At 37.4% G+C, this 23,370-nt stretch overlaps 2 protein-coding genes across 2 annotated transcripts; both read left to right on the top strand.

Moving 5' to 3' along the window:
* Positions 1-298: 298 nt before the first annotated feature.
* On the top strand, positions 299-3,516 carry LOC133287406 (uncharacterized). The gene is made up of 5 exons (XM_061485006.1): positions 299-431; positions 530-714; positions 799-1,539; positions 1,739-1,982; positions 2,090-3,516. Exons 1-5 carry the CDS (start codon positions 299-301, stop codon positions 3,514-3,516), a joined length of 2,730 nt encoding a protein of 909 aa, XP_061340990.1.
* Positions 3,517-12,466: 8,950 nt separating this feature from the next.
* Positions 12,467-23,090, top strand: LOC133287392 (uncharacterized). The gene is made up of 10 exons (XM_061484989.1): positions 12,467-13,947; positions 14,370-14,843; positions 14,956-15,257; positions 16,083-16,805; positions 16,884-17,162; positions 17,347-17,508; positions 17,766-18,704; positions 18,796-19,011; positions 21,186-21,446; positions 22,357-23,090. Exons 1-10 carry the CDS (start codon positions 12,600-12,602, stop codon positions 22,699-22,701), a joined length of 5,049 nt encoding a protein of 1,682 aa, XP_061340973.1. The 5' UTR covers positions 12,467-12,599; the 3' UTR covers positions 22,702-23,090.
* Positions 23,091-23,370: the final 280 nt, after the last annotated feature.

Raw genomic sequence — 23,370 nt, 5'->3', positions numbered from 1 at the left:
AAGAGAGGAGGACTGGATGGACGGTAATAGGAGTTTCAAAGAATTTCCTATGAGACATAATGGAGAGTGGGTATCAGAGGAGGAGAAAGATCAAGTCGTGGAAGATGAGATGCAAGAAGATAGAAATCGAGAGGAAGAACAAGGAAACCAGGATATCGAACCAGAGGTTACGTTGGAAACTAGGGCTGATGGGATAATCAATTTTAAACTATCAAATCAGTTTAAAAAGAAGGCGTGGGGTCCTTGAAGACAAACTTTAATTGTTAAGCTATTGGGGAAAAGAGTTTCGGTGTTGTACATGAAGAAAAGACTTGATAATATGTGGGCAAGAGAAAGGATGATTTATGTTACGGACATAGAGAATGACTATTTCTTAGTCAGGTTTGAGAAGAAAAAAGATATGGAGTTTGCTTTGTTGGCTGGACCATGGAGTATCTTCGACCATTATTTGGCTATTAGATTATGGGACCGGATTTTCAGGCTACACATGTTTCAATCAATAAGATTAATGTGTGGGTGAGATTACCAGGGTTTCCTTTGGAGTACGTGAATGCCTCTCTGATGAAAACGATGGGAGATTGGCTCGGAAAATTCGTGAGATTAGATTCAGCAACTACAAACCTTGCTAGGGGAAAATTCGCAAGGATTAGTGTAGAGTTGGATCTTAACAAGCCACTGAAAAGTGAAAACTATATCGAAGGGAGATATAAGCAGGTTGAATATGATGGTCTTCATCTAATATGTTTTAGGTGAGGAAAATATGGTCATAATTCAGAAACTTGTCCTATTGTCCAACAGTCTCAAAACGTTAATCTAGTGAAGGATGGTTCAGGGACCATTGATGAAGGAATACCAGCTGACTCATACAAAGGTGAAGGAGATGATAGTTCAAATAATTTTGGTCCTTGGATGGTGGTTACAAAAGCCCGTAGGTCAAGACCTCAGATTGAGAGAGGGGGAAATGCACAAAATAATAATCAGAAAGAGGGGCAGTTGGTAGGAAAAAATAATGCTAAGGATATCATACAAAGCAATGAGGAAGATAAGGTTGAGCAAATTGTTGAGATTTCGGACAAAGTTAGCAAAGTGCCATCAAAGCAGGTGGGGGTTAGCAGGAAATGTGCAGCTAAGGACAGAGTGCAGATAGTGGAGACTGATTCTAATTTCAAGCTGGTAATGGAAGGTAAGGATGGGGTGTTATACGAGTTGAAAGATCAAGATAGAGTGAATAAAAAGGTCCAGGATGTATCAGGTTACAAAGTAGGGAAAGAGGTTGGAAAAGGAAATCAAGCAATGGAGGAGAATGCTATGGAGGTTGACAAATTTGCGTTAAATTCGAATAATCAAATAAAAAAGCATCTGAATGTCTCGAGATCCATTGATCAAGAGGTCTATCAAGAAACAAGTTCTAAAATAATTATAGAGAAAGCTCCTAAACCTCCAGACCCAGGTGCTACTAATATGATGGAAGTAAATAAAGACAGAGGAGGTATTTCTAGGAATGAAACAACAGCATTGTTGATGAATCTCATGTTGCAGGTGCAATCTCATCCTGCAATATCAAATTCTTTTTAATGTCTTTATTTTTTGGAATTGTAGAGGGGCGGCTAAGAGAAATTTAGGCCGATCCCTTAAACAATTGGTGGATAAACTTAAAGTTTATTTGGTTGTGCTTACGGAAACAAGAACGAGAGGAAGTATTTGTAGTACGTTATTGAGGAAGATTAATTTTGATAAGGTAATTATTGAGGAAGCAATTGGTTTCTCTGGAGGTATTTGGGTATTATGGGATTCCAAAAAAGTCACTGTTCATGCTATTAGTCAATCTAGCCAATTTGTTCATATGAAGGTGAGCCTTGATCAAAGCACGAGCTTCCTTTGTACAACTTTGTATGCTAGCCCTCAAGAGACTAGAAGACATACGTTATGGGAAGAAATTATTCAAATGAGTCATTCCATCAATGATCCATGGATTTTGGCTGGTGACTTAATGATATAAAGAATAGCAGAGAGAAGAAATGAGTGTCCAGTGCGGATCTTGCAAAGTGTGAAAGATTCCAAAAATTTCTTGATAATTGCCATGTTGAAGATATTGATGGTTTGGAGGGTAGATTAACATGGCAGGGTCGCAAATGGAATCTTTTGTTCAAAAAACTTAATAGAGTTTGTGCTAATATGAGATGGAGGATTAGTTTTGAAGATGCAGAGGTTAGAGCACTACCTAGGTTCCTCTCAGACCACAATCCGTTGCTTCTTGATTTGGCAAAGGGTGTGAATCAGTGGAGTGATAGGCCGTTCAGATTCATTGCACCATGGATGGATCATCCAGGTTTTGGGGGTTTAATGGAGGAGAAATGGAGTTCTGATGTGGAAGTGAAACTGATGTTAGCTAACTTTATACCTCATCTAAAGAAATGGAACAAGGAAGTCTTTGGAAATATTTCTTATAGGATTAGAAATCTGACTCAAAGTATTGCAGATATCCAATTGAAAAGGGAACGTGTGGATAGTCTTAGATTACAGAAGTTAGAGGAAGAGCTTCATGATAATCTCAACTTGACCCTTGATCAAGAGGAACTCCTTTGGTTCCAGAAATCCCGTCATAATTGGATTATTGATGGGGATAAGAATACAAAATTTTACCATCTGAAAACAGTTATGCGCAGGTCTAGTAACAGGATCAGTAGACTTTGTAACAATGATAATATATGGATTGAAGATCCTAATGAGTTGAAGGTGCATGTTTGTAATTACTATAAAGATTTGTTTTCTGAGGAGGTAAGGGATCGTAGATGGATTTCATTTCAGAATCTGTGGCCTATTCTAGAGCAGAATGAAATCCATGCGTTGATGATTCCTCCGAGTGATCATGATATCTGGCAAAATCTCTCTTCCATGGGACCGTATAAAGCTCCAGGTGATTATGGTTATCCTCATATTTTTTTCCAGACACAGTGGAAAAAGGTAAAAGTGCAAGTTTGTAATGTCATTAAAAACATGTGGCAGCATCCAGAAATGATTGAAGATTGCAATTATACTCTTTTGGTTTTAATACCAAAGAAGAAGATACCAGACTATATTAGTCAGTGTAGACTGGTTTCATTGTGTACTGTTATTTATAAGTTGTTTTCGAAGATCATTGTTTATAGGATTAAAATGGTTCTGGAGAAAATCATTTCCCCTTTTCAAGCTAGTTTTGTGTCGCATAGGCAAATTCAAGATAACATTACTATTGTTCAAGAGCTCATACACTCTACGAATAAGATGAAAGGGAGGAAGGCCTTTATGGCTTTCAAAATTGATCTGGTAATGGCCTATGATAGGGTGAGTTGGCAATTTATGAGGAGAATTATAGAGGAAATTCAGTTCCCCAAGGCTTTCATCAATATAATCATGAAGTGTTTATCCACATCTCGTATTAATGTTCTCTGGAATGGAGATAAAACTGTGGATTTTGCACCATCAACGGGTTTGCGTCAAAGGGACCCTCTATCTCCTTATTTAGGGTGTGCATGACAACCTTCCCGGAATCAATTTTTTTTTTTAATTTCTGTTCTCGGGAACAAAAATGGATAGAAAACTCGTTTCGTAAAACTGGTTTATTTTTTTGTTCCCGGGATGAACCGGTTTAATTTTTGTGCTGGGGAACAGAAAAAAGAATTAAAAAATTTCTGTTTTTTTATTCCCGGGCACAAAATGAGAAACACTTATTTCTCACAATCGCTCTTCACCACTATCATCATCACCACCACCATCATCCTGACATGACCACCGCCACCATCGTCGCCACCACCGTTGTACCACCAATATCGTCATCACAACCACCACCACCACCATGATGATGTCGCCGCCACCAACACCACCACCACCACGACGATGTCATCGCCACCGCCACCACCACCGCCACTACCACTACCACGACCAACCACCACTACCATCGCCGTAACTACTTCCATCACCACCACCACCACCATGCTCATCACCACATCATCGCCATTGCCACCACGCCACTATCACCAACCACCACCACCACCGCCACCACCAACCACCACCACCATCGTCGCAACCACTGTCATCACCTCCACCACCACCATTATCACCATCATTGCCGCAACCACCGCCACCACTACCACCCCCACCACCATCACCACTGTCACTACCACCGCCACCACTACCACCATTACCATCATCATTGCCGCAGCCACTGCCGTCAATACCACCACCATCGCCGCAGCCACTGCCGTCACCACCACCACCATGTCATCACCAACACCACCGCCACCACCATTGCTACCATTACCACCACTACCGCCGCAGCCACTGCCATCAGTACCACCACTACCACCACCGCCACCATATGGGAAAGAGAGTGATGATCCAAAAAATAATTATGCTTAATTGGAATTATTTTTTATTATATTATTTGTTGTGTTATCAAACGCAATTTTCATTCTCAGAATAAAAATAGAACATGTTATCAAACACATTTTTTTCTCCCATAAACTGTTCTGAGGCACAAAAATAGAAAAGAATTGTTTCTTTTCAGAAATAGTGTCAGGGAACAAAATGGTTGTCATGCACACCCTTATTTGTCATGGCACTGGAAAAGCTAACCCACATTATCTTAACTGCTACTGAAGGTGGTTTGTGGAAACCAATTCGTGCTGGTAGAGGGGGACCATAAATATCTCATCTTGCTTTTGCTGATGATCTAATGGTTTTTATGGAAGCCAAGGAAGATCAGATCCATACACTTATGAAATGCTTGAATCTGTTTGAAGAAGTTTATGGTCAAAAGCTCAGAATTGACAAGACCAATGTGTTTTTCTCAAGGAATACTCCAAATGATATCATCGAGAAGGTTGTGCAGGTGAGTGGTTTTAAACATGTAAAGAATATGGGGAGGTATCTTGGCGCCATGATACAACATGGGAGAGTTACCAAATCTTTGTATGATGATATTGTTAGTAAAGTGAAGGACAGGTTGAGCAACTGGCAGCGACAGTGTCTTTCTCAGGCTGGCAGAATCACGTTGGCTCAGTCAGTGTTGGCTTCGATCCCAACTTTCCAGATGCAAAGTTGCAAGTTACCTCTGTCGATTTGTAAGAAAATTGAGAAGTTGCAAATATATTTTATTTGGGGTGATAAAATGAATCAGCGGAAACATTGTGCTATTAGTTGGGAAATTATTACCACACCTGAGTTATATGGGGGGTCTGGGCATGAAGAGTTTGGAGGCAATGAATGATGCTTATATAGCAAAAAAAAATGTGGAAGATGTATTATGAACCAAACAATCTTTGGGTTCAAGTGCTAAAGTCCAAGTACAATTCATGAAATAGAAGCGATTCCTTGTTTGAAGTCAGAAGTGGAGATTCTAGCCTTTGGAGGAATATGTGTAGGATGTGGCATAAACTGGAGGGTAAGTTGAGCTGGGAACTAGGCAATGGTTTAGATATCAAGTTCTGGAAAGATAAGTGGCTTATAAAGGATAACTCATTAGAAGAATTAATCAATGATGTGGCTTCTGTTAATAGAGATCAAGTTAAAGTTGCTGATGTGGTTACTCATTCGGGCGATTGGAACTTTGAATTATTAAATGTTTGGCTGCCTGCTCATTTAGTGGAATGATTTCGAAGTATCCCTCCTCCCAATGAAGCTGATGGACCTGATAGGAAGATTTGGTGTTTAGATTATGCAAACTTAATTTCAGTTGGTGCAATCTATAAGTGTTTAACTGAGAGACAGATGGTGGAGGAAGAAGATATGAAGGTATGGAAGTATTTATAAGAGTGGAAAGGGCCACAAAAGGTGAAGATTTTTGGCTGGAAGTTGATTCAGCAACGATTATTAACAAAAAATAAAATTTCTGATTGGAGTAATGGTGATAATTTATGTCCTTGTTGTAAAGATGTCCCTGAATCGATTATCCATGCTTTGAGGGATTGTACAAATGCAAAAACTGTTTGGGAGGTTATCATGCCAACTCGTTTTTCTGGTGGTTTCTTTGTCCAGAAAGTGAATCAATGGATTAAGAGTAACGTGTGTGACATTTCTATGTGGGACAATCATGTGAGATGGGTTACTATTTTCCTAGCAACTTGTTGGAAGATTTGGTATTGGAGAAATATGGTGAATCAGGGTGAAGAGACTCCATCTTGTGAAAAGAAAGGCGAGATTATTAAAAGGTTAGTAAGGGATATTGAGGGTGCTTATCGAGAATTTCAGCAAATGCATTATAGAAACGGGTTAAGCCATATAATCATTAGTTGGCAATTTCCAGAGGAGGGTTATGTGAAGATTAATACAGACGGAGCAGCGATAGGAAATACTGGCCTAGCTGCTTGTGGTGGTGTGTTAAGAAATTCTCAGGGTCAATGGTTAAGTGGTTATGCTATTAGGCTGGGAAAGTGCTCAGCCTTCAGAGCCGAACTTTGGGGCATCTGGCATGGTTTGAAGGAGGCATGGAATGTAGGTTATAGAAGAGTTATTATTGAAAGTGATTCCTTAGTGGCAATTACTGGGCTCACCAAAGGAGGTGTAGCAGTTCGTGAGATACGTTTGCTATCTCGTATACGAACATGGATTGATAGAGATTGGGAGGTTCTTTTCCATCATACTTACAGAGAAGGAAACACATTTGCAGATTGGATGGCTAATTATCTTCAGGATCATACAGATCAAGAGGATCAAATTTTTTTGAGGAACTGCCGTGAGGAATTCATCTTTTATACCTGGCTGATCTTGCATCAGTGGGGAGAGATCTTCTTGTTCATAGTTCTAGTTAGTTTTTTCTGTTTGTTTTGTTCCGGCTTTAAGCAAAGTCTACCAAAAAAATAATTAAAAAAATCATATAGATAGATACCATGTGTCATGTCATGACCAAATGGGCTCTACAAGCTATTATGGGACGTTTGGTAGAGGATAAATTTTTTTTATCCGAAAATATCAATTTTCAGAAATATGATGAAAACATTCAATTTACGATAATATCCAAAGATTAAAAATTTAGAAAAATTTAATTTATCGAGAATCCTACAAAATACTTTGTATCAAACGCCTTATAGTCTAATTGAGGTTTATTTCATGTTATGTATCTATTTGTTGCTGAAATTCAGTTTAATGTATGGTTTTATAGTCTACTTTTCTGGATAATATATTTTTGACTTTTTTCAGGGGAGTTTCGGATAGTATGCTTGTGTTTTAGATGTAAAGATTTGCTAACGTCTTACAAGTTATTTAAGTATTAAATATAAATCGGGTTTGGTATTTCTCCTCTCATGCAAGATAAAAAGATAAAGTTATATGTATTCAAAAAATTAAAAATAAATAAAGTTATCTCCTTTGAATTGAAGTAGATAATTCTATCTCTTTATCTTCGGTGGTTTAAAAACAAGATATTTAAAAAAAAAAAACATTACAAAGAAAAAAATATAATTTTTAAAACATCATATACTTTTTTTCTTAAATCTTGAAACAACACCGAAGTTATAAGAAATAAATTTATTTCATATTATAAGAGAAATATTTTATTCATATAAATTGTAAAATATAAAGTATGCGTATTTACCATGTGAAAAACCTAAAAAAATATTTAGATAACTTAAAAAAGATAATAATCTCTTTTTAATTTATACCTCTTACAAATTTTCACTCACTTAAAAATAATCAAATTCATTTAATTTTTCTTTAATCAGATTTAATTTTACCTAATTCTTACGGATTTGATTAATTAACTGTTATTGACCCCTTGCAGAGGGTACGGGGTTGCGAGACGCTGACTGCCTGACTAGATAGGTCCCCTGGAGAAAACTTTGGGTACTCTTATTCTTATATATATCCATGTTAAAAAGAGAATTAGGTAAAATTATTTCTTTGTGACAACTGACAACCCATTCACATACGTGTCACATTTCTTTGTTTAAATTATTTAAATTAACTTTTTGTCGAAAAATTTCAAACAAATCACAAATTAATCGTAATTTGAGAAGAAAACTGAACTGTTAGTTTACGTAGAAGTCAACGATGTATCCCTTAGCGGGTAAAGTATTTTAATTTAGGGATATTTTTTGTAACAATGATAAAGACTAAAACTTTATTAGAGATTCCCAATGCGTTATAACTCAGGGAGAGTTATGATAGCTATTTATATTCAATGAAGTCATGCCCTTCGATAGAAAAAATGGATATTTATACGTATGAATGATTATACTCTTTAGGTGTGGGGAGAAAATATAAAATGAAGGAGATAGAGCTGTGCCACTATAGTCTGGCATTGTCCTAGATAAGGTGTTTGTTCTTTCACAATCAAACATATATCTCAAAATTAAACTTTTCTTTCTTATTTTTGTCTCATATCAATTTTCAATTATATGCTGTTTGATAAGGAAAAATAGGCTTTTCAGCAATAGGAGAAGACCTATCTCCTGCCACACTCACATCACATCCATATGGTAGATCGTATTATTATTAAATAAATAAATGGGAAATCATTATCTCCTTCCACATGAGATAAGAACTTTTTCCTACACAATTCATTTTCCGTGCCAATTAATTTTTCTTTTCTTTTTTAATTTAAAATGTGGGACCCACATTTAACTTATCTCTACTTTTTTTCTCTCCTACTATCCTACAACATAAGAAAATATGCACCCTAAATAAATAACTAAAAAATTTTAAAAAAAATTATTGTGAGGGTAGTTGGAAATGATTTTCTCCAACAACATCTCCCTTTTGATAATGTATCGTGAATACTCTATATCTCTGTAACCATAGTCTTATATTAAAGGAAAACATATAAAGAATTGTTCTATTAATTCTTCTATGTCGAGACATGTTAATTGCTTTTACTTACCCTGTTAAAAGACCGTGGCGTCCTAATCTCATATATTCCTCAATGTTTCCTTTGTAAAAAAAATAAAATGGTCGGTGTGATTCTTCCATGGTTAGTTATACATACTTAAGTTAATATATACAATTTTTATTACAAGGGTAGGGGAAAATGGAACGAGAAATAAATGGAGTGAGTTCATCGTTCGGATCTTGTGAAAGTAAACGAAATTCGCTCATAAATAAAATACGAAATATTTGTGTTATTAGATTTTTGTTTTTTGGGTCAAAGGCTTTTTTTATTAGACTGATGGGGTTTGGTTTCAGGTCTAGCCTGGGTCGACCTTGACTCGACCCTAAAATTTGGTCCAGCTAATGAACTCGGGCTTCTCACTAATGACATGGTAGGCCCATGAAGAGACTATTCGGAAGGGACCCGAAGGCAAGATAGATCATAACCAATGGGTCTTGTCTGAGTGAAACACGTGTAGGGTGAAACATATTGTGTGCGTGTAATAAAGTAATAAACTTCATGTAGAACACTAAATCACTAATAATCCTGACAATAAATAAATAAATGGGGTGGGAGCTCTTGATGGGTCCAACTCTTTTTGCTTATTGATTTTGAGTCTGTCTTGACAAACTCTTCCCCAGGGAAATGTGACAAAACAAACTGCCATAAAAGAAAAAATGTCCTTGTTGTTGGCTTCGCATTGCAACTCGGTAAGTTTGTAAAAACCATATAAAAATTTATATCTCCCATATTCCATGTTGCAATTATGATATGATGTAAAGTTGTTGAATTGTAATGTGTATGTGCATTGTTTGTCCGGTTTTTTTTATAGGGAAATACAAGTGTTATGTTACATGAAAAATCTTCATTTTCCTACACATTCAATATAGCATGGGACCCACTTCAACTTTTTTTACTTTTTTACTATACAATGAGGCCCACAGTGTTTTTGTGTGTGTAACATGACACAAATGATTAGGGGTGTCAATATGGGTTTTGACACGCGGGTTGACCCGCGACACGACACGAAAATTCGTGTTCGGGTTGACCCGTAAAAAAATTCGTGTCGTGTTCGTGTTGAAAAAAATGACACGCAAAAAATTCGTATCGTGTTCGTGTTTATGAATTCGTGTTCGTGTCGACCCGTATTATTTTTAATTATTATTATTATTTTATTATTATTTTTTAATTTTTTATTTATTTTCGATCTATTTTTTTAATTTTTTTGTCAATTACCGTTTTGTCCCCTATTTTGCGTGTTATTCGTGTCGTGTCGTGTCAACCCGCAAAAAATTTGTGTCGTGTCAGTGTTGAAGATTTTGACACGAATGAAAATTCGTGTCGTGTTCGTGTTGATGTATTCGTGTCGTGTCGAATTCGTATCGTGTCAAATTTGTGTCGTGTCAACCCATATTGACACCCCTACAAATGATGTCATGTTACATGACAAACTATTATCCCTTTTTTATATCACATATATAGTAAATAGTATTGAATTGTAAAATATAAAAAATATAATAAAAAATAATTTAAAAATATATAATAACTAATATCATATAAATCCAAATTCCGAAAAAGTACCGAATGATTTTGGCTGGCTAGAAGCTTATAACTTTTGAATGGTTTTAAATAAATAAATAAATCTCCCTTGCTGAAAACTTTTTTACTCCATAAGAATAAAGCAAAGTCGGTAAAGATGTTTTTAAAAGGCATTTTTTTACCTTTTGTTTAAGCAACCTTCTGTTGCTTTAATTTGAATTAATTTTTTATTTTGAAAATTAAATAGATTTAGAATATTTATTTAATTATTATTTTTAATACATATTTTTAGATTAATTTTTAAGTTTAAATCATAAATTAAATATTTATTTACTTTTCTTATTATTAATAATTTATTATGTGGAATCAGAGCATATCTTGAGATATCTTGTACAAAACAGTGAAAAATTGTTGTAGCAAATGCCTATATATTTATTGTTAGAAGTGGCAATATGAGTTGAGTCCGGCTGTTCAACCCGCTAACTCGTTAAAACGGTATTGGTTAGTTTGAGATATTTAACCCGTCAACTAACTTTAACCTGTCCCGCTTAAAAGTGGGTAAAAACAAGTTTAACCTGTTGGGGCATAATTTTTTTTTTTACAATTAAACAGTATTTTATTTGTCATTGAACTTTATGTGATATCCAATTTTTTCATCTCATTACTCCCCAAAAAATAAAGAATAAAAATTTTATTTATGACAAATGTTATCTATATATGGAGAAAAATAAGTTCCTAAAAAATATTTAACTGAATATTAGTATATATGTAAGATTGAGATTGGAAAAAATTTAGAGTAGTGTAAAATAAAATTAAATAATATTATAAAATTCATAAAATATAATTTGAATTAATTTTTTTTTAATTGACGGGTTGGGTTTATTTTTTCAACACATACTCAAATAGCGGGTCAACTCAGGCTATTTGACCATTTTGTCCTTCATTAATTAATTAATAATCATTTTGCCCCTGATTCGAAACTATCTACCAATATGCCTCTCTTTAATTGACTAACTTGAATTTTTAATCGACTAAATGGTTGTTGGGAGATTTAATCGACTAAATCTCCCTACTTAATCGATTAAAAAATCATACTGACTTGTTTTCCTTTGTTGTCTGTTGGGAGATTTAGTCGATTAAATAGAGAAATTTAATCGATTAAATCTCCCAACAGCCATTTTTGTCTGTTTTGACCATTTAATCGACTAAGAATGCAAGATAGTCGATTAAAGAGGGACAAAATGATTATTAATTAATTAATAAAGGGTAAAAGAATAAAAAAGCCAATCAACCCACCTCGATCTATTTTTGGCTGGTTTGGACGAGCCGATCCATATTACCACCTCTATTCATTATAGTGATCACATAGCCAATTTTTAACAAGTTGATGACATGTCGGGAGAAACCTACCTATATTGTCACCTCTATTCGATAGCGAATCAATCTACCCTATCCCATTTTTAAGTTTAATGGCAGATTAAGACCACCACCTCTATTGATTGTAGTGATTAGCTATCCAATTTATATCTAGGAACGTAACACATGACGCTTTAAGTTATAATATTCCAAAAATTATTTTAGGTCATGAAATGATTCGCAACACGTCACACCCATGCGCAGTTAAAGAAATGGTTCAGCTAAAGAGAATGGCAGAAAAAAATGCCAAAGCTAATTTCAACGTATGATGGATCAAAAAAGATCACACGATGCAAAATGATTATCCTGACAGTAAATATCGAGAGAATCAATGCGATGATATCCATTTTATTCCTATTCTCCAATATCAACAATGAAAATTGACGTCAAAGGATTACCATTACCATATGCATTCTTGATGGGCCCCAACCCTAGCTGGGCTAATCATATCAGTCTCACTAATCCAACGGGCACGAAATAGCCAACATTAAGTAAGGAGCGTACTCCCTCGTGTATCTGAACCCAACCAACCAATAACATGAAACTGAATCAAGAAATCAAGGAAGAAAGAATAGAAGGCGCAGGATTATTATCATGCGCGACGTAGTTAGCAAGCGATAAATCAAAAAAAGGCGCAAGTTACTATCATGCGCCCCCATTGTCCAAACCTGAAACCTGTGTGTGCTCTCTAACCACATCTCTCTCTCTCTCTCTCTGCCTCCTTCATCATCTCGTCTGTGTTTTTCTCTTCTCATTTGAACATTGAACACGAACACGAAGAAGAATAACAGACTCCAAAACAATGAAGCACGCTTCGTCTGAGGCAGTCCTTTCTCTTTCTTCCGCACCGTCCTTCGCGGACCAAACCCAGGCCGCCACATCATCGTCGTCGTCTTCGTCGGCGGCGGCGGCGGAGGACCTGGCCATGGGGTCGAGGGACGGAGGCGGTGCTCAGGAGACCGTCGTCGTCGATCGCCGCGGCGAGTACTCCGCGGTGTGCCGATGGACGGTGAACAATTTTCCGAGAATAAAGGCTAGGGCACTGTGGAGCAAGTACTTCGAGGTTGGAGGTTACGATTGTCGGCTCCTAATATACCCCAAGGGTGACTCACAGGCTCTTCCTGGTTATATCTCGATCTACCTACAAATCATGGACCCTCGCGGCACCTCTTCCTCCAAATGGGACTGCTTCGCAAGTTATCGCTTGGCAATCGTCAACGTCGCCGACGATTCCAAAACCATTCATCGCGATTCCTGGCACCGCTTTTCCAGTAAGAAGAAATCGCACGGTTGGTGTGATTTCACGCCCTCTTCCACTGTTTTTGATCCCAAATTAGGTTATTTGTTTAACAATGATTCCGTATTGATAACTGCTGATATTCTTATACTTAACGAGTCTGTTAATTTCACACGCGATAACAATGAGGTGCAGTCTTCGTCGTCGTCTTCTTCGTTGCCTTTGACATCTTCCTCTGTGGTGGCGGGTCCTGTGTCTGATGTTTTGAGTGGAAAGTTCACTTGGAAGGTGCACAATTTCAGTCTGTTTAAGGAGATGATTAAGACGCAGAAGATAATGAGCCCCGTTTTCCCTGCTGGGGAGTGTAATTTGAGGATTAGTGTGTACCAGAGCTCGGTGAATGGGGTTGAGTATCTGTCAATGTGCTTGGAAAGCAAGGATACGGATAAGACTGTTGTGTTGTCTGATAGGAGTTGCTGGTGTTTGTTTAGAATGTCTGTCTTAAACCAGAAGCCCGGTTCAAATCACATGCATAGAGATTCCTATGGTCGGTTTGCTGCTGATAATAAGAGTGGTGACAATACCAGCTTGGGATGGAATGATTATATGAAGATGTCTGATTTTATCGGGTCTGAGTCGGGGTTCTTGGTGGATGATACTGCAGTGTTTAGTACCTCATTTCATGTGATCAAGGAGTTTAGCAGCTTCTCCAAGAATGGGGCTGTGATTGGGGGGAGAAGTGGGAGTGGTGCGAGGAAGTCAGATGGCCATATTGGAAAGTTCACTTGGAGGATTGAGAATTTTACAAGGTTGAAGGATTTACTGAAGAAGAGGAAAATTACTGGTCTTTGCATCAAGAGCAGGAGGTTTCAGATTGGTAATAGGGATTGTCGTCTTATTGTTTATCCCCGAGGTGTGCTGTTTTCTTGCTCTGCAAATCCTTTCTCATTTTTTTTGTGTACCACTTGCTTATGCTTATAGTTAGCTATAAGATATTTGCTGTCTTGTTAGTAAGTTATAACTCCATTAGATATGATCTTTTTCTAAGCATTTTGGTACAATTCTTGCCTATATTGATGGAATTGAAGGAGCATACTTGCTGCTTTTTTGTAAGCCCTTTTTTTATTTTCACATTTCATGCTTGTAGTTGTAGATCCACTGATATCAAGTAGCAACAGCCACAATAAGTATGGATGATAATCTAGTTCTTGGTTCTTGCTGCATGAATATAGTCCTGCCCTCACACTTGGATTACTTTAATACATTGAAAATATGTATAGGTTGTAATGTAAAACGTAATCTGATGAATTTTTGTATGGTTTTTTATGCTATCAGGGCAGTCTCAGCCACCATGCCACCTTTCAGTGTTTCTTGAAGTTACAGATTCAAGAAATACTTCCAGTGATTGGAGTTGTTTTGTTAGTCATCGTTTGTCAGTTGTGAACCAGAGGATGGAGGATAAATCTGTCACCAAGGAATCTCAGAACCGCTACTCCAAAGCTGCAAAGGATTGGGGCTGGCGTGAATTTGTGACACTTACAAGTCTATTTGATCAAGATTCAGGTTTTCTTGTCCAGGATACTGTCATATTCTCAGCTGAAGTTCTTATATTGAAAGAGACATCAATAATGCAGGATTTTACTGATCATGATTCTGAGTTGAGCAGCAGTGGTTCCCTTATTGATAGTTATGGGAAAAGAAGTTCGTTTACATGGAAAGTGGAGAATTTCCTGTCCTTCAAAGAAATAATGGAGACTCGAAAAATCTTCAGTAAATTCTTTCAGGCTGGTGGATGTGAACTTCGGATTGGTAGGTGTTTTATTGCACAGATATTATCCCTACATTTTCTTCACTGGCAGTAGTAATTGCAAACTTTTGCATTCTTGTTATTTGATTCAAAGCTTATGTTTCCATGAACCAGGTGTGTACGAGTCCTTTGACACCATATGCATTTATTTAGAGAGTGACCAGGCTGTTGGTAGTGATCCTGATAAAAATTTCTGGGTCAGATACAGGATGGCTGTTGTAAATCAAAAGAACCCAGCTAAGACTGTGTGGAAAGAATCTTCTATCTGCACAAAGACATGGAATAATTCCGTTTTGCAATTCATGAAGGTGTCTGATATGTTAGAAGCAGATGCAGGGTTTCTTGTCCGTGACACTGTTGTTTTTGTATGTGAAATATTGGACTGCTGCCCTTGGTTTGAGTTTTCAGACTTAGAGGTAAGTCCTTATGGGATTGCTCTTGATGTTACCTTATACGTACAATTATTAGTTGATTACCAAATGTTCTCTCTCTTGCTCCATTTTTTCTTTGTCCTACTGTCTATAGAATGACTTGTTCTTGGCTTTAAACTGAAGATAAGACTTCTCTAAAGTGAGTGTGTTGGTAAAGTGCACAACTTGTGTGTATCCACTCTTGATTTAATTTAAAGTACATCGTAATCTTAACCCACTAAAATTCAAGAGTGAATACACTCGTACTTGTGCACTTTACGTGCAAGCTCACTTTAGAGGAGCTTTTTCCTTAGATATAAGACTACCTGTATATGCATGGCTATTTATCTGACCCGGGCTCTTCTGCTTCTTATGAGTCATTAATTTAACATATACCTGTTTTTTCATCTAACTTATATTCTGTATGGTATGATTGGAAGAAGCAAGTTAGGAAATATGGCCTCTTCCTTGGAATTTTTGCTCGTTATTAGCTGATAAGATGCATGGAACAAGCTCATAAGTGATTCACGAGTTACGGAAGTTGATTAATGCTTCAATTCATATTTTTGCATCCCTTGAACTTCTTAATGTGCAATAAAACTTGTAAGCATATTTCTATCCCATACCTGAGCCATATGATATTATTATTTTTGTGTGTGCCTTATATTAAAAGGAAAAAATGATTATATGTTTTACCTCTTACTTCATCGAATGTTTGTGAGGTCTTATGTTTTTGTTATGAATTTTATTATCCCTACTGGTTGTATTAAATTCTTATTGCTCTTATCTCGAGGTTGCACTGCCTCTTCTAATTTGGTCTTCAATGTGCAGGTTTTAGCTTCGGAGGATGATCAGGATGCATTGACAACTGATCCTGATGAGCTCATCGACTCTGAAGACAGTGAAGGGATAAGTGGAGATGAGGAAGATATTTTCAGAAATCTTCTTTCCAGAGCTGGATTTCATTTAACATATGGAGACAATCCTTCACAGCCACAGGTTACTTTAAGAGAGAAACTTTTAATGGATGCTGGTGCGATCGCTGGGTTTCTGACTGGACTTCGGGTTTATCTTGACGATCCTGCAAAAGTAAAGCGTTTGCTTCTTCCTACCAAGTTCTCTGGTAGCTGTGATGGGAAGAAGACCACCAAGGCTGATGAGTCTTCCCCAAGTTTGATGAATTTGCTAATGGGAGTTAAGGTCTTGCAGCAAGCAATCATTGACTTACTACTGGATATAATGGTTGAGTGCTGCCAACCTTCTGAAGGGAGTCCTGTTGCAGAGTCTGTTGATGCATATTCAAAACCTTCTCCAGACAGCAGTGGAACTGCTACTTCTCTTGAATGTGATAGAGAAAATGGAGCAATGGAATCTGCACAAGTTCCTGTTTATGGGAGATTGGATTCTGTTGTTGAAGAGAGCAGTAGCACATCTGCTGTGCAGAGCTCTGATTTAAATGGGAGTGGTATTCAGGAAAAAGCTCATCCTGGACAGCCTATTTGTCCACCAGAAACATCTGCCACTGGTTCAGAAAATACGTCCTTACGGTCTAAGGTACAGGTTTTGTATTCATAAGAGATAGTTGTTGCTAAACATATCTATGGTTTTGACTCTGTGAATTTGGAATTTCAGACCAAGTGGCCAGAACAGTCTGAGGAGCTCTTAGGTTTGATTGTAAACTCACTAAGAGCTTTGGATGGGGCTGTGCCGCAAGGCTGTCCAGAGCCAAGAAGGCGACCTCAGTCTGCACAGAAAATTGCTCTTGTATTGGACAAGGCTCCTAAACACTTGCAAACTGACCTAGTTGCTTTGGTACCCAAATTGGTTGAGCAGTCAGAACACCCACTGGCTGCCTGTGCACTTCTTGAACGACTTCAAAAGCCAGATGCAGAACCTGCTTTACGAATACCTGTGAGATAGACTATTATTCTTTTCCAAAATGCCTTATTTGAATTGTTTTATCATTTACATTTAATTTCCAGGAAACACAGTCTTTGAATTTAGATATACTTTGGCTTCATATACACCACTGCCAACATGATGCTGAATATGGTTGCATTGTTTTTCTCCTATTGATGGCATTCTTAATTCTTAGGTTTTTGGGGCTCTTAATCAATTGGACTGTGGTAGTGAAGTGTGGGAACGCATTCTGTTTCAGTCATCTGATCTTTTGACAGACTCAAATGGTGAACCCCTCGCCGCAACAATAGATTTTATTTTAAAAGCGGCATCTCAGTGTCAACACCTCCCTGAAGCAGTAAGCTTGAAAATAGTTGGAAATTGCACCATGTTTCTTTAATAAACTTGCAGTTTTATTTTGATGCACTGTTAGTGTATAAGAATTTTGATACACATCATTTAATGAGTTTGACATCTCATACTGTTGTTAACATAGTCGGATCATTAAATGAGGCATCAACACGAGATCAGATGATAGTGTGAAAAAGTTCTACACTGACGTGCATCAAAATTTTTATGAATCATTTGTAACATTATTTTCCCTCCTTTATGTAGGTTAGGTCTGTTCGTGTCAGGCTGAAAAATCTAGGTCTTGAGGTGTCGCCTTGTGTCCTTGACTTTTTGAGTAAAACTATAAATAGTTGGGGGGATGTTGCTGATACAATACTTAGGGACATTGATTGTGATGATGATTACGGTGACAATTGCTCAGCTCTTCCATGTGGGATTTTCTTATTTGGTGAACATGGCACTGCGCCTACTGGACTGCATGTGATCGATGAGCAGGCTTTTCATGCTAGTCGTCATTTTTCTGATATTTATATACTGTGTGAGATGTTATCTATTCCTTGTCTTGCCATTGAAGCTTCTCAAACATTTGAGAGAGCTGTAGCTCGAGGTGCAATAGGTGCTCAGTCTGTAGCCCTGGTATTGGAAAGTCGTCTTTCCCAAAGATTGAACAATAATGCCAGATATGTTTCTGAAAATTTTCAACATTCAGATGGTGCAATAGAGGGAGATGCCTGTGAGCAATTGGGAGTTCAAAGGGATGATTTTACTTCTGTTCTTGGTCTTGCTGAAACTTTAGCCCTCTCCAGAGATCCATGTGTGAAAGAATTTGTGAAATTGCTCTACATGATATTGTTTAGATGGTATGCCAATGAATCTTATCGGGGAAGGATGCTAAAGAGGCTTGTTGACCGTGCCACCAGCACCACTGACAATGATCGTGAAGTAGATTTCGATTTGGATATCTTGGTTACTTTGGTGTGTGAGGAGCAGGAGATTATTAGGCCTGTTTTGAGTATGATGCGTGAAGTTGCTGAACTAGCAAATGTTGATCGGGCTGCTCTATGGCACCAGTTATGTGCTAGTGAAGATGAAATTATTCGCATTCGTGAAGAAAGCAAAACTGAGATTTCCAATATGGTTAAGGAAAAAGCTATTATATCACAGAAGTTGAGTGAATCCGAGGCCACAAGCAATCATCTCAAGGTATTTCATGTCTTGCTAATATACTGTGGTTATCTTGTGTTGTTAATTTCTAGTGGAGAATTTAGTTCTGATGCGCTTCATGATTCAACAGTCTGAAATGAGGGCTGAGATGGATCGGTTTTCTCGGGAAAAGAAGGAGCTATCAGAACAAATACAAGAAGCTGAGAGTCAGCTTGAGTGGCTTCGCTCAGAGAGGGATGATGAAATAGCAAAGCTCTCTTCAGAGAAGAAAGTTCTTCAGGACCGTTTACATGATGCAGAGACACAACTATCTCAATTGAAGTCTCGAAAACGTGATGAATTAAAGGTATTATATGTATGTGTGTGTGGATATATATATTTAAATATATTTTAATTTCTACATTTTTGAAAAGAAAAAGGCATTCAGTTATGGTAATGTTAAATGCTGTGCAGTGTATGTTACTATGCTACAATGATTATTATCACGTCTTTGATGAGCCTGCATCTTGATGAGGGAGTAGTAATGTTTGCTAAAGTTTACTGTGACCTGGCATATATGCATGTGTGCTAAAGGTTTTCAAAATTCGAAACATCTTTGTACTCAATTCTGGAGGAACCGCAGCTTTTATACATCTGCATCTTGATGAGGGAGTAGTAATGTTTGCTAAAGTTTACTGTGACCTGGCATATATGCATGTGTGCTAAAGGTTTTCAAAATTCGAAACATCTTTGTACTCAATTCTGGAGGAACCGCAGCTTTTATACAGTGCATCAGCATCAAATTTACTACTTCTGTTCTATCCTTGCTTTATCTGACTACATCCATGATTTGTGCTCTCTGTCTCTTCCCCCTCCTCTTATCTTTCTCTTAAACTCTGATATGGGCAAATGTAATACTCAATTATAGTTTTTACGAATTCCTGGGACATAGTTTTGATTGCTGGATAGAAGAGTTGGACAAGAGTGTTCGGAGTGGTTTCGATTATTGGGATGGTCTTGGTCTCCATTTCTCGAATTCCCCAAAGTTGGAATTCATCCTTAGTTGTTGTCCTAATTAGGCCACTGCAGCTTTATGTACTTGAAACAAATATTTCCTTTACTATTCAATAAAAGCCCAAATTTTTTTCCAATGTGAAGTGTGTCAAATGTCCAAACATACTCGAAATTTTTACCTTGCTCAACCATATAGGCCTTCGAAATGTCTTTCCTTAATCAACGACAATGTGACCTTATGAAAGAAAAGTTACATGCGTATTCCTTATGAAAGAAAAGTTAGCCGTGGGACAAATTTTTGGTCAGGAATATTATCACTCTATGATTTGGTCTTACCTCCAAAAACTTGGGATTCCCATCAAAGTTCATGTGTGGATACCCCAATAGAATGGGATTGCAAAACAGAATAATTGACACTTGTTGATAACTCGGTCAATCATGAATGTTACTAATGTACCATCTCAATTCAGAGGTGGTGATGTCCTCTCTGCAGGCCTACTTAATCAACAGGATGCCCCCCAGATTCGTCAAGTTCAACACCCCACACTGTACCCTCTTGTCCTTTTATCCATACACTTTTCTCCTAACATCCATTCCACTTAAAATCTTTGGATGCACATTAAAGGTTGTACACTAATCTAGGCCTAAAAGACTAGGAGCTAATAACTATACCTAGCTGTACATAAAAGAAACAAAATTATAAGATTCTGTCTATATTCCTGAAAATCAGGAACTGATTACCAACACATTTATTGAATTACTCTAAAGAAAATAACATGATTAATTATTTTATTTTCTCATCTACTTTCTTGTCCGTTGTCATCAACAATCTCATCGATGGATCTGAAGCATTGACGAGTTACTTGAAATAATAGTATAGAAAAGATAATTATCTATTTTCCTAGGTTGTCAGTAGCGGCCCGTAGCGCCGCTACAAACTGCTACCGTAGCGGGTAGCGGCGGTCGGCCGCTACAAACCGCAACGCTATGCAACGTTGGCCGTAGCGTAGCGGCAATACTGCTACCCGCTACACCACTCCCATGTTGGAATTTGATGGAGAATCCGGAGATGATGATGATTTTGTTCATTAGTTCACTTCTTGTACTTGACAATTTGACAATTTTATTGTTCATTTGTGTTTAATTTTGGATCCTTCCTTTATGTTCCTTGTATTTGACATTGATTGTGGAATTATGTGTTTGATTTTGTGTGACTTCTTATGTTTAAGCATTAATACTAAAAGCAGTATTGCCTCGTTTCTTGACTGTTAGTATAATATATGTGGAATTAATACTTCACCGTAGCGGCAATACCGCTACACCGCTATACCATTTTCGGGGTCGGCCGCTACCGGCCGCTAACTGCTACTGACAACTATGCTATTTTCTGACATGACCGTCCTAAAAATGGTGGGCCTGGGAAAGTTGGCTGTGCTCCATTTTTTGTTTTGAATTGATTATTAGTTTGCCATTATGTGTCTAATGGGGTCAAGTTCAAAATTAATGTCAATTTTGTATTATGTACAGAAAGTAGTCAAGGAGAAAAATGCACTTGCTGAAAGATTGAAGAATGCTGAAGCTGCACGTAGGAGATTTGATGAAGAACTGAAAAGATTTGCAACAGAAAATGTGACACGGGAAGAAATCCGGCAATCACTTGAGGATGAAGTTCGCAGATTGACTCAAACAGTTGGGCAAACTGAGGGAGAAAAACGTGAAAAGGAAGAGCAGGTTGCTAGGTGTGAAGCATATATTGATGGCATGGAATCGAAGTTGCGTGCCTGCCAGGTTTGTCTTGAGAGAGATATTTGTTTTAATTTGTTATTATTTATCATAAAATATGTTTACATGTTCAACTCGTATGACGAGGTTAAGCATAATTTAGTGGTTTTGCCGTAGTGCTTCCTCTTTTAAACTACTTTGATATGTAATGTATTGCCTGTGATGTTGAATTTTGTTCAGCGAGCTTTGCAAAATTACTGCTGTCTGCTATTCTCAAATGCCTAGTTGGATTGATGGGCAGGTTTTGTTGGGTAACCTTGAAATAATAAAGTGGATATAATTGGTATGTGTATCATGAGTTCGATTTGGTATTGTTAATATTAGGCTGGTGGTGTGTTCCACTATCCCCAGTAGACCGCTTCATTCTTCTTCTGCCTAAAGTTCTCTGGCTCAAAAATCACGGTAGTTCAAAAACAGCTTTAAAGTAGTATTTTGTTGGATGGGCCAAAATAATATAAAATGCCTATTTTACCATGATTAGTAACAATCCAATTATTTCTCTTAATGTGTGTGTATGTTGATCAACTTTCCTAAATCTAAAAAATTTTACACTCAGTGTTAGCTGTTGATCCTAGTTACCTCTAACAACTGTAATTTATTCAGGGTTAGTAACTCACGTGACTCCCTTTACAGTCGTTAGATGCATGCAAGTTTGACGGCTAGTGATGGATGTAACACTTTGTACTTGCACTGATTTAAGTTGATTATTTCCATACATGTTATGTTTTTCATCTATTATTTCTTTTCCGAATCTGTTTTTGCTTTTATTTGGATTGGATCCCAATTAGTTTGAGATAAGGTAAAGTTGATGTTGATCTTCAAAAAATGTTTGAACCTTAATGCCCTCTCATGTTGTTTTCTTGTATTTGCAAAATATCGGTCTCAATGATTAATGCCTTTGTTTTTCCTTTTGCAGCAATATATTCACACACTTGAGGCCTCACTCCAGGAGGAAATGTCACGGCATGCCCCTCTGTATGGTGCTGGTCTGGAGGCTCTATCAATGAAAGAGTTGGAAACACTATCACGTATTCACGAAGAAGGGCTGAGGCAGATCCATGCCCTTCAACAGCGTAAAGGGAGTCCTGCTGGGAGTCCTCTTATGAGTCCCCATGCTCTTCCACACAACCATGGATTATATCCTGCCGCGTCACCCCCTGTGGCTGTGGGACTGCCTCCCTCAATCATCCCAAATGGCGTAGGGATCCATAGCAACGGGCATGTCAACGGTGCAGTTGGACCCTGGTTTAACCACTCTTGAATTCTCGGCTCAGATGATGTTATTCTTTTGGGGTTATTTCTTTAGCATTTTGACTGGTAGAACTGTTGGAGCAGGATGTTGGGTAAAAGAGTACCGAAGATTATTGAAGGGGTTGGGTGAAATTTTACCTTACAAATGTTAGATGCGAGTCCAGTGGAACTATCAGTTGCAAATGCCTTACTCATTTGCGCCTACTTCTTTTTGAGGATAAAAAAAAAAAATTAATTAGGTTTTTTAAGTTTCCATAGCTATATCTTACTGTTACTAGATAGTCTGGCCGAAGTCGTTGAATCTATTTATCCTGGGCCAGAATTCAAGCGCTGTAAGAAATCTTGATTCATAGAGTTTTAATACGTAATCTACAAAGAAAATCCTTTTCGCTCTGACTACACACGTGCAGTAGGTTTTGCGTTTCAGGTATATATTCTTCTCTCATATTACCAGTTTCAAAGATTTAAATTCATTTAATCATATTGTGAAAGGAAATTTACTCCTGGATTTTTTGTTTTTAAATTTCTTGTATCGATTTTTTTATTATTTTCTTTTCCTAAAACTTATTCTTTAGGAATAACATAAATAGTGAAGATCTTTGCAGGAGTTGAACCAATCTCTATACGCAATGAAATATTATAAATTTTGCTCCATAAAATAAAACAGATGTACAAATGT

Source organism: Gastrolobium bilobum, unplaced genomic scaffold (assembly GCF_033153095.1).
Source record: "Gastrolobium bilobum isolate Gb01-03AN ecotype WA unplaced genomic scaffold, APGP_CSIRO_Gbil_v1 utg647, whole genome shotgun sequence".
Lineage (NCBI taxonomy): Eukaryota > Viridiplantae > Streptophyta > Magnoliopsida > Fabales > Fabaceae > Gastrolobium > Gastrolobium bilobum.
Note: the sequence above shows the minus strand (reverse complement) of the source record. Positions and strands in the feature narration are given on the sequence as shown.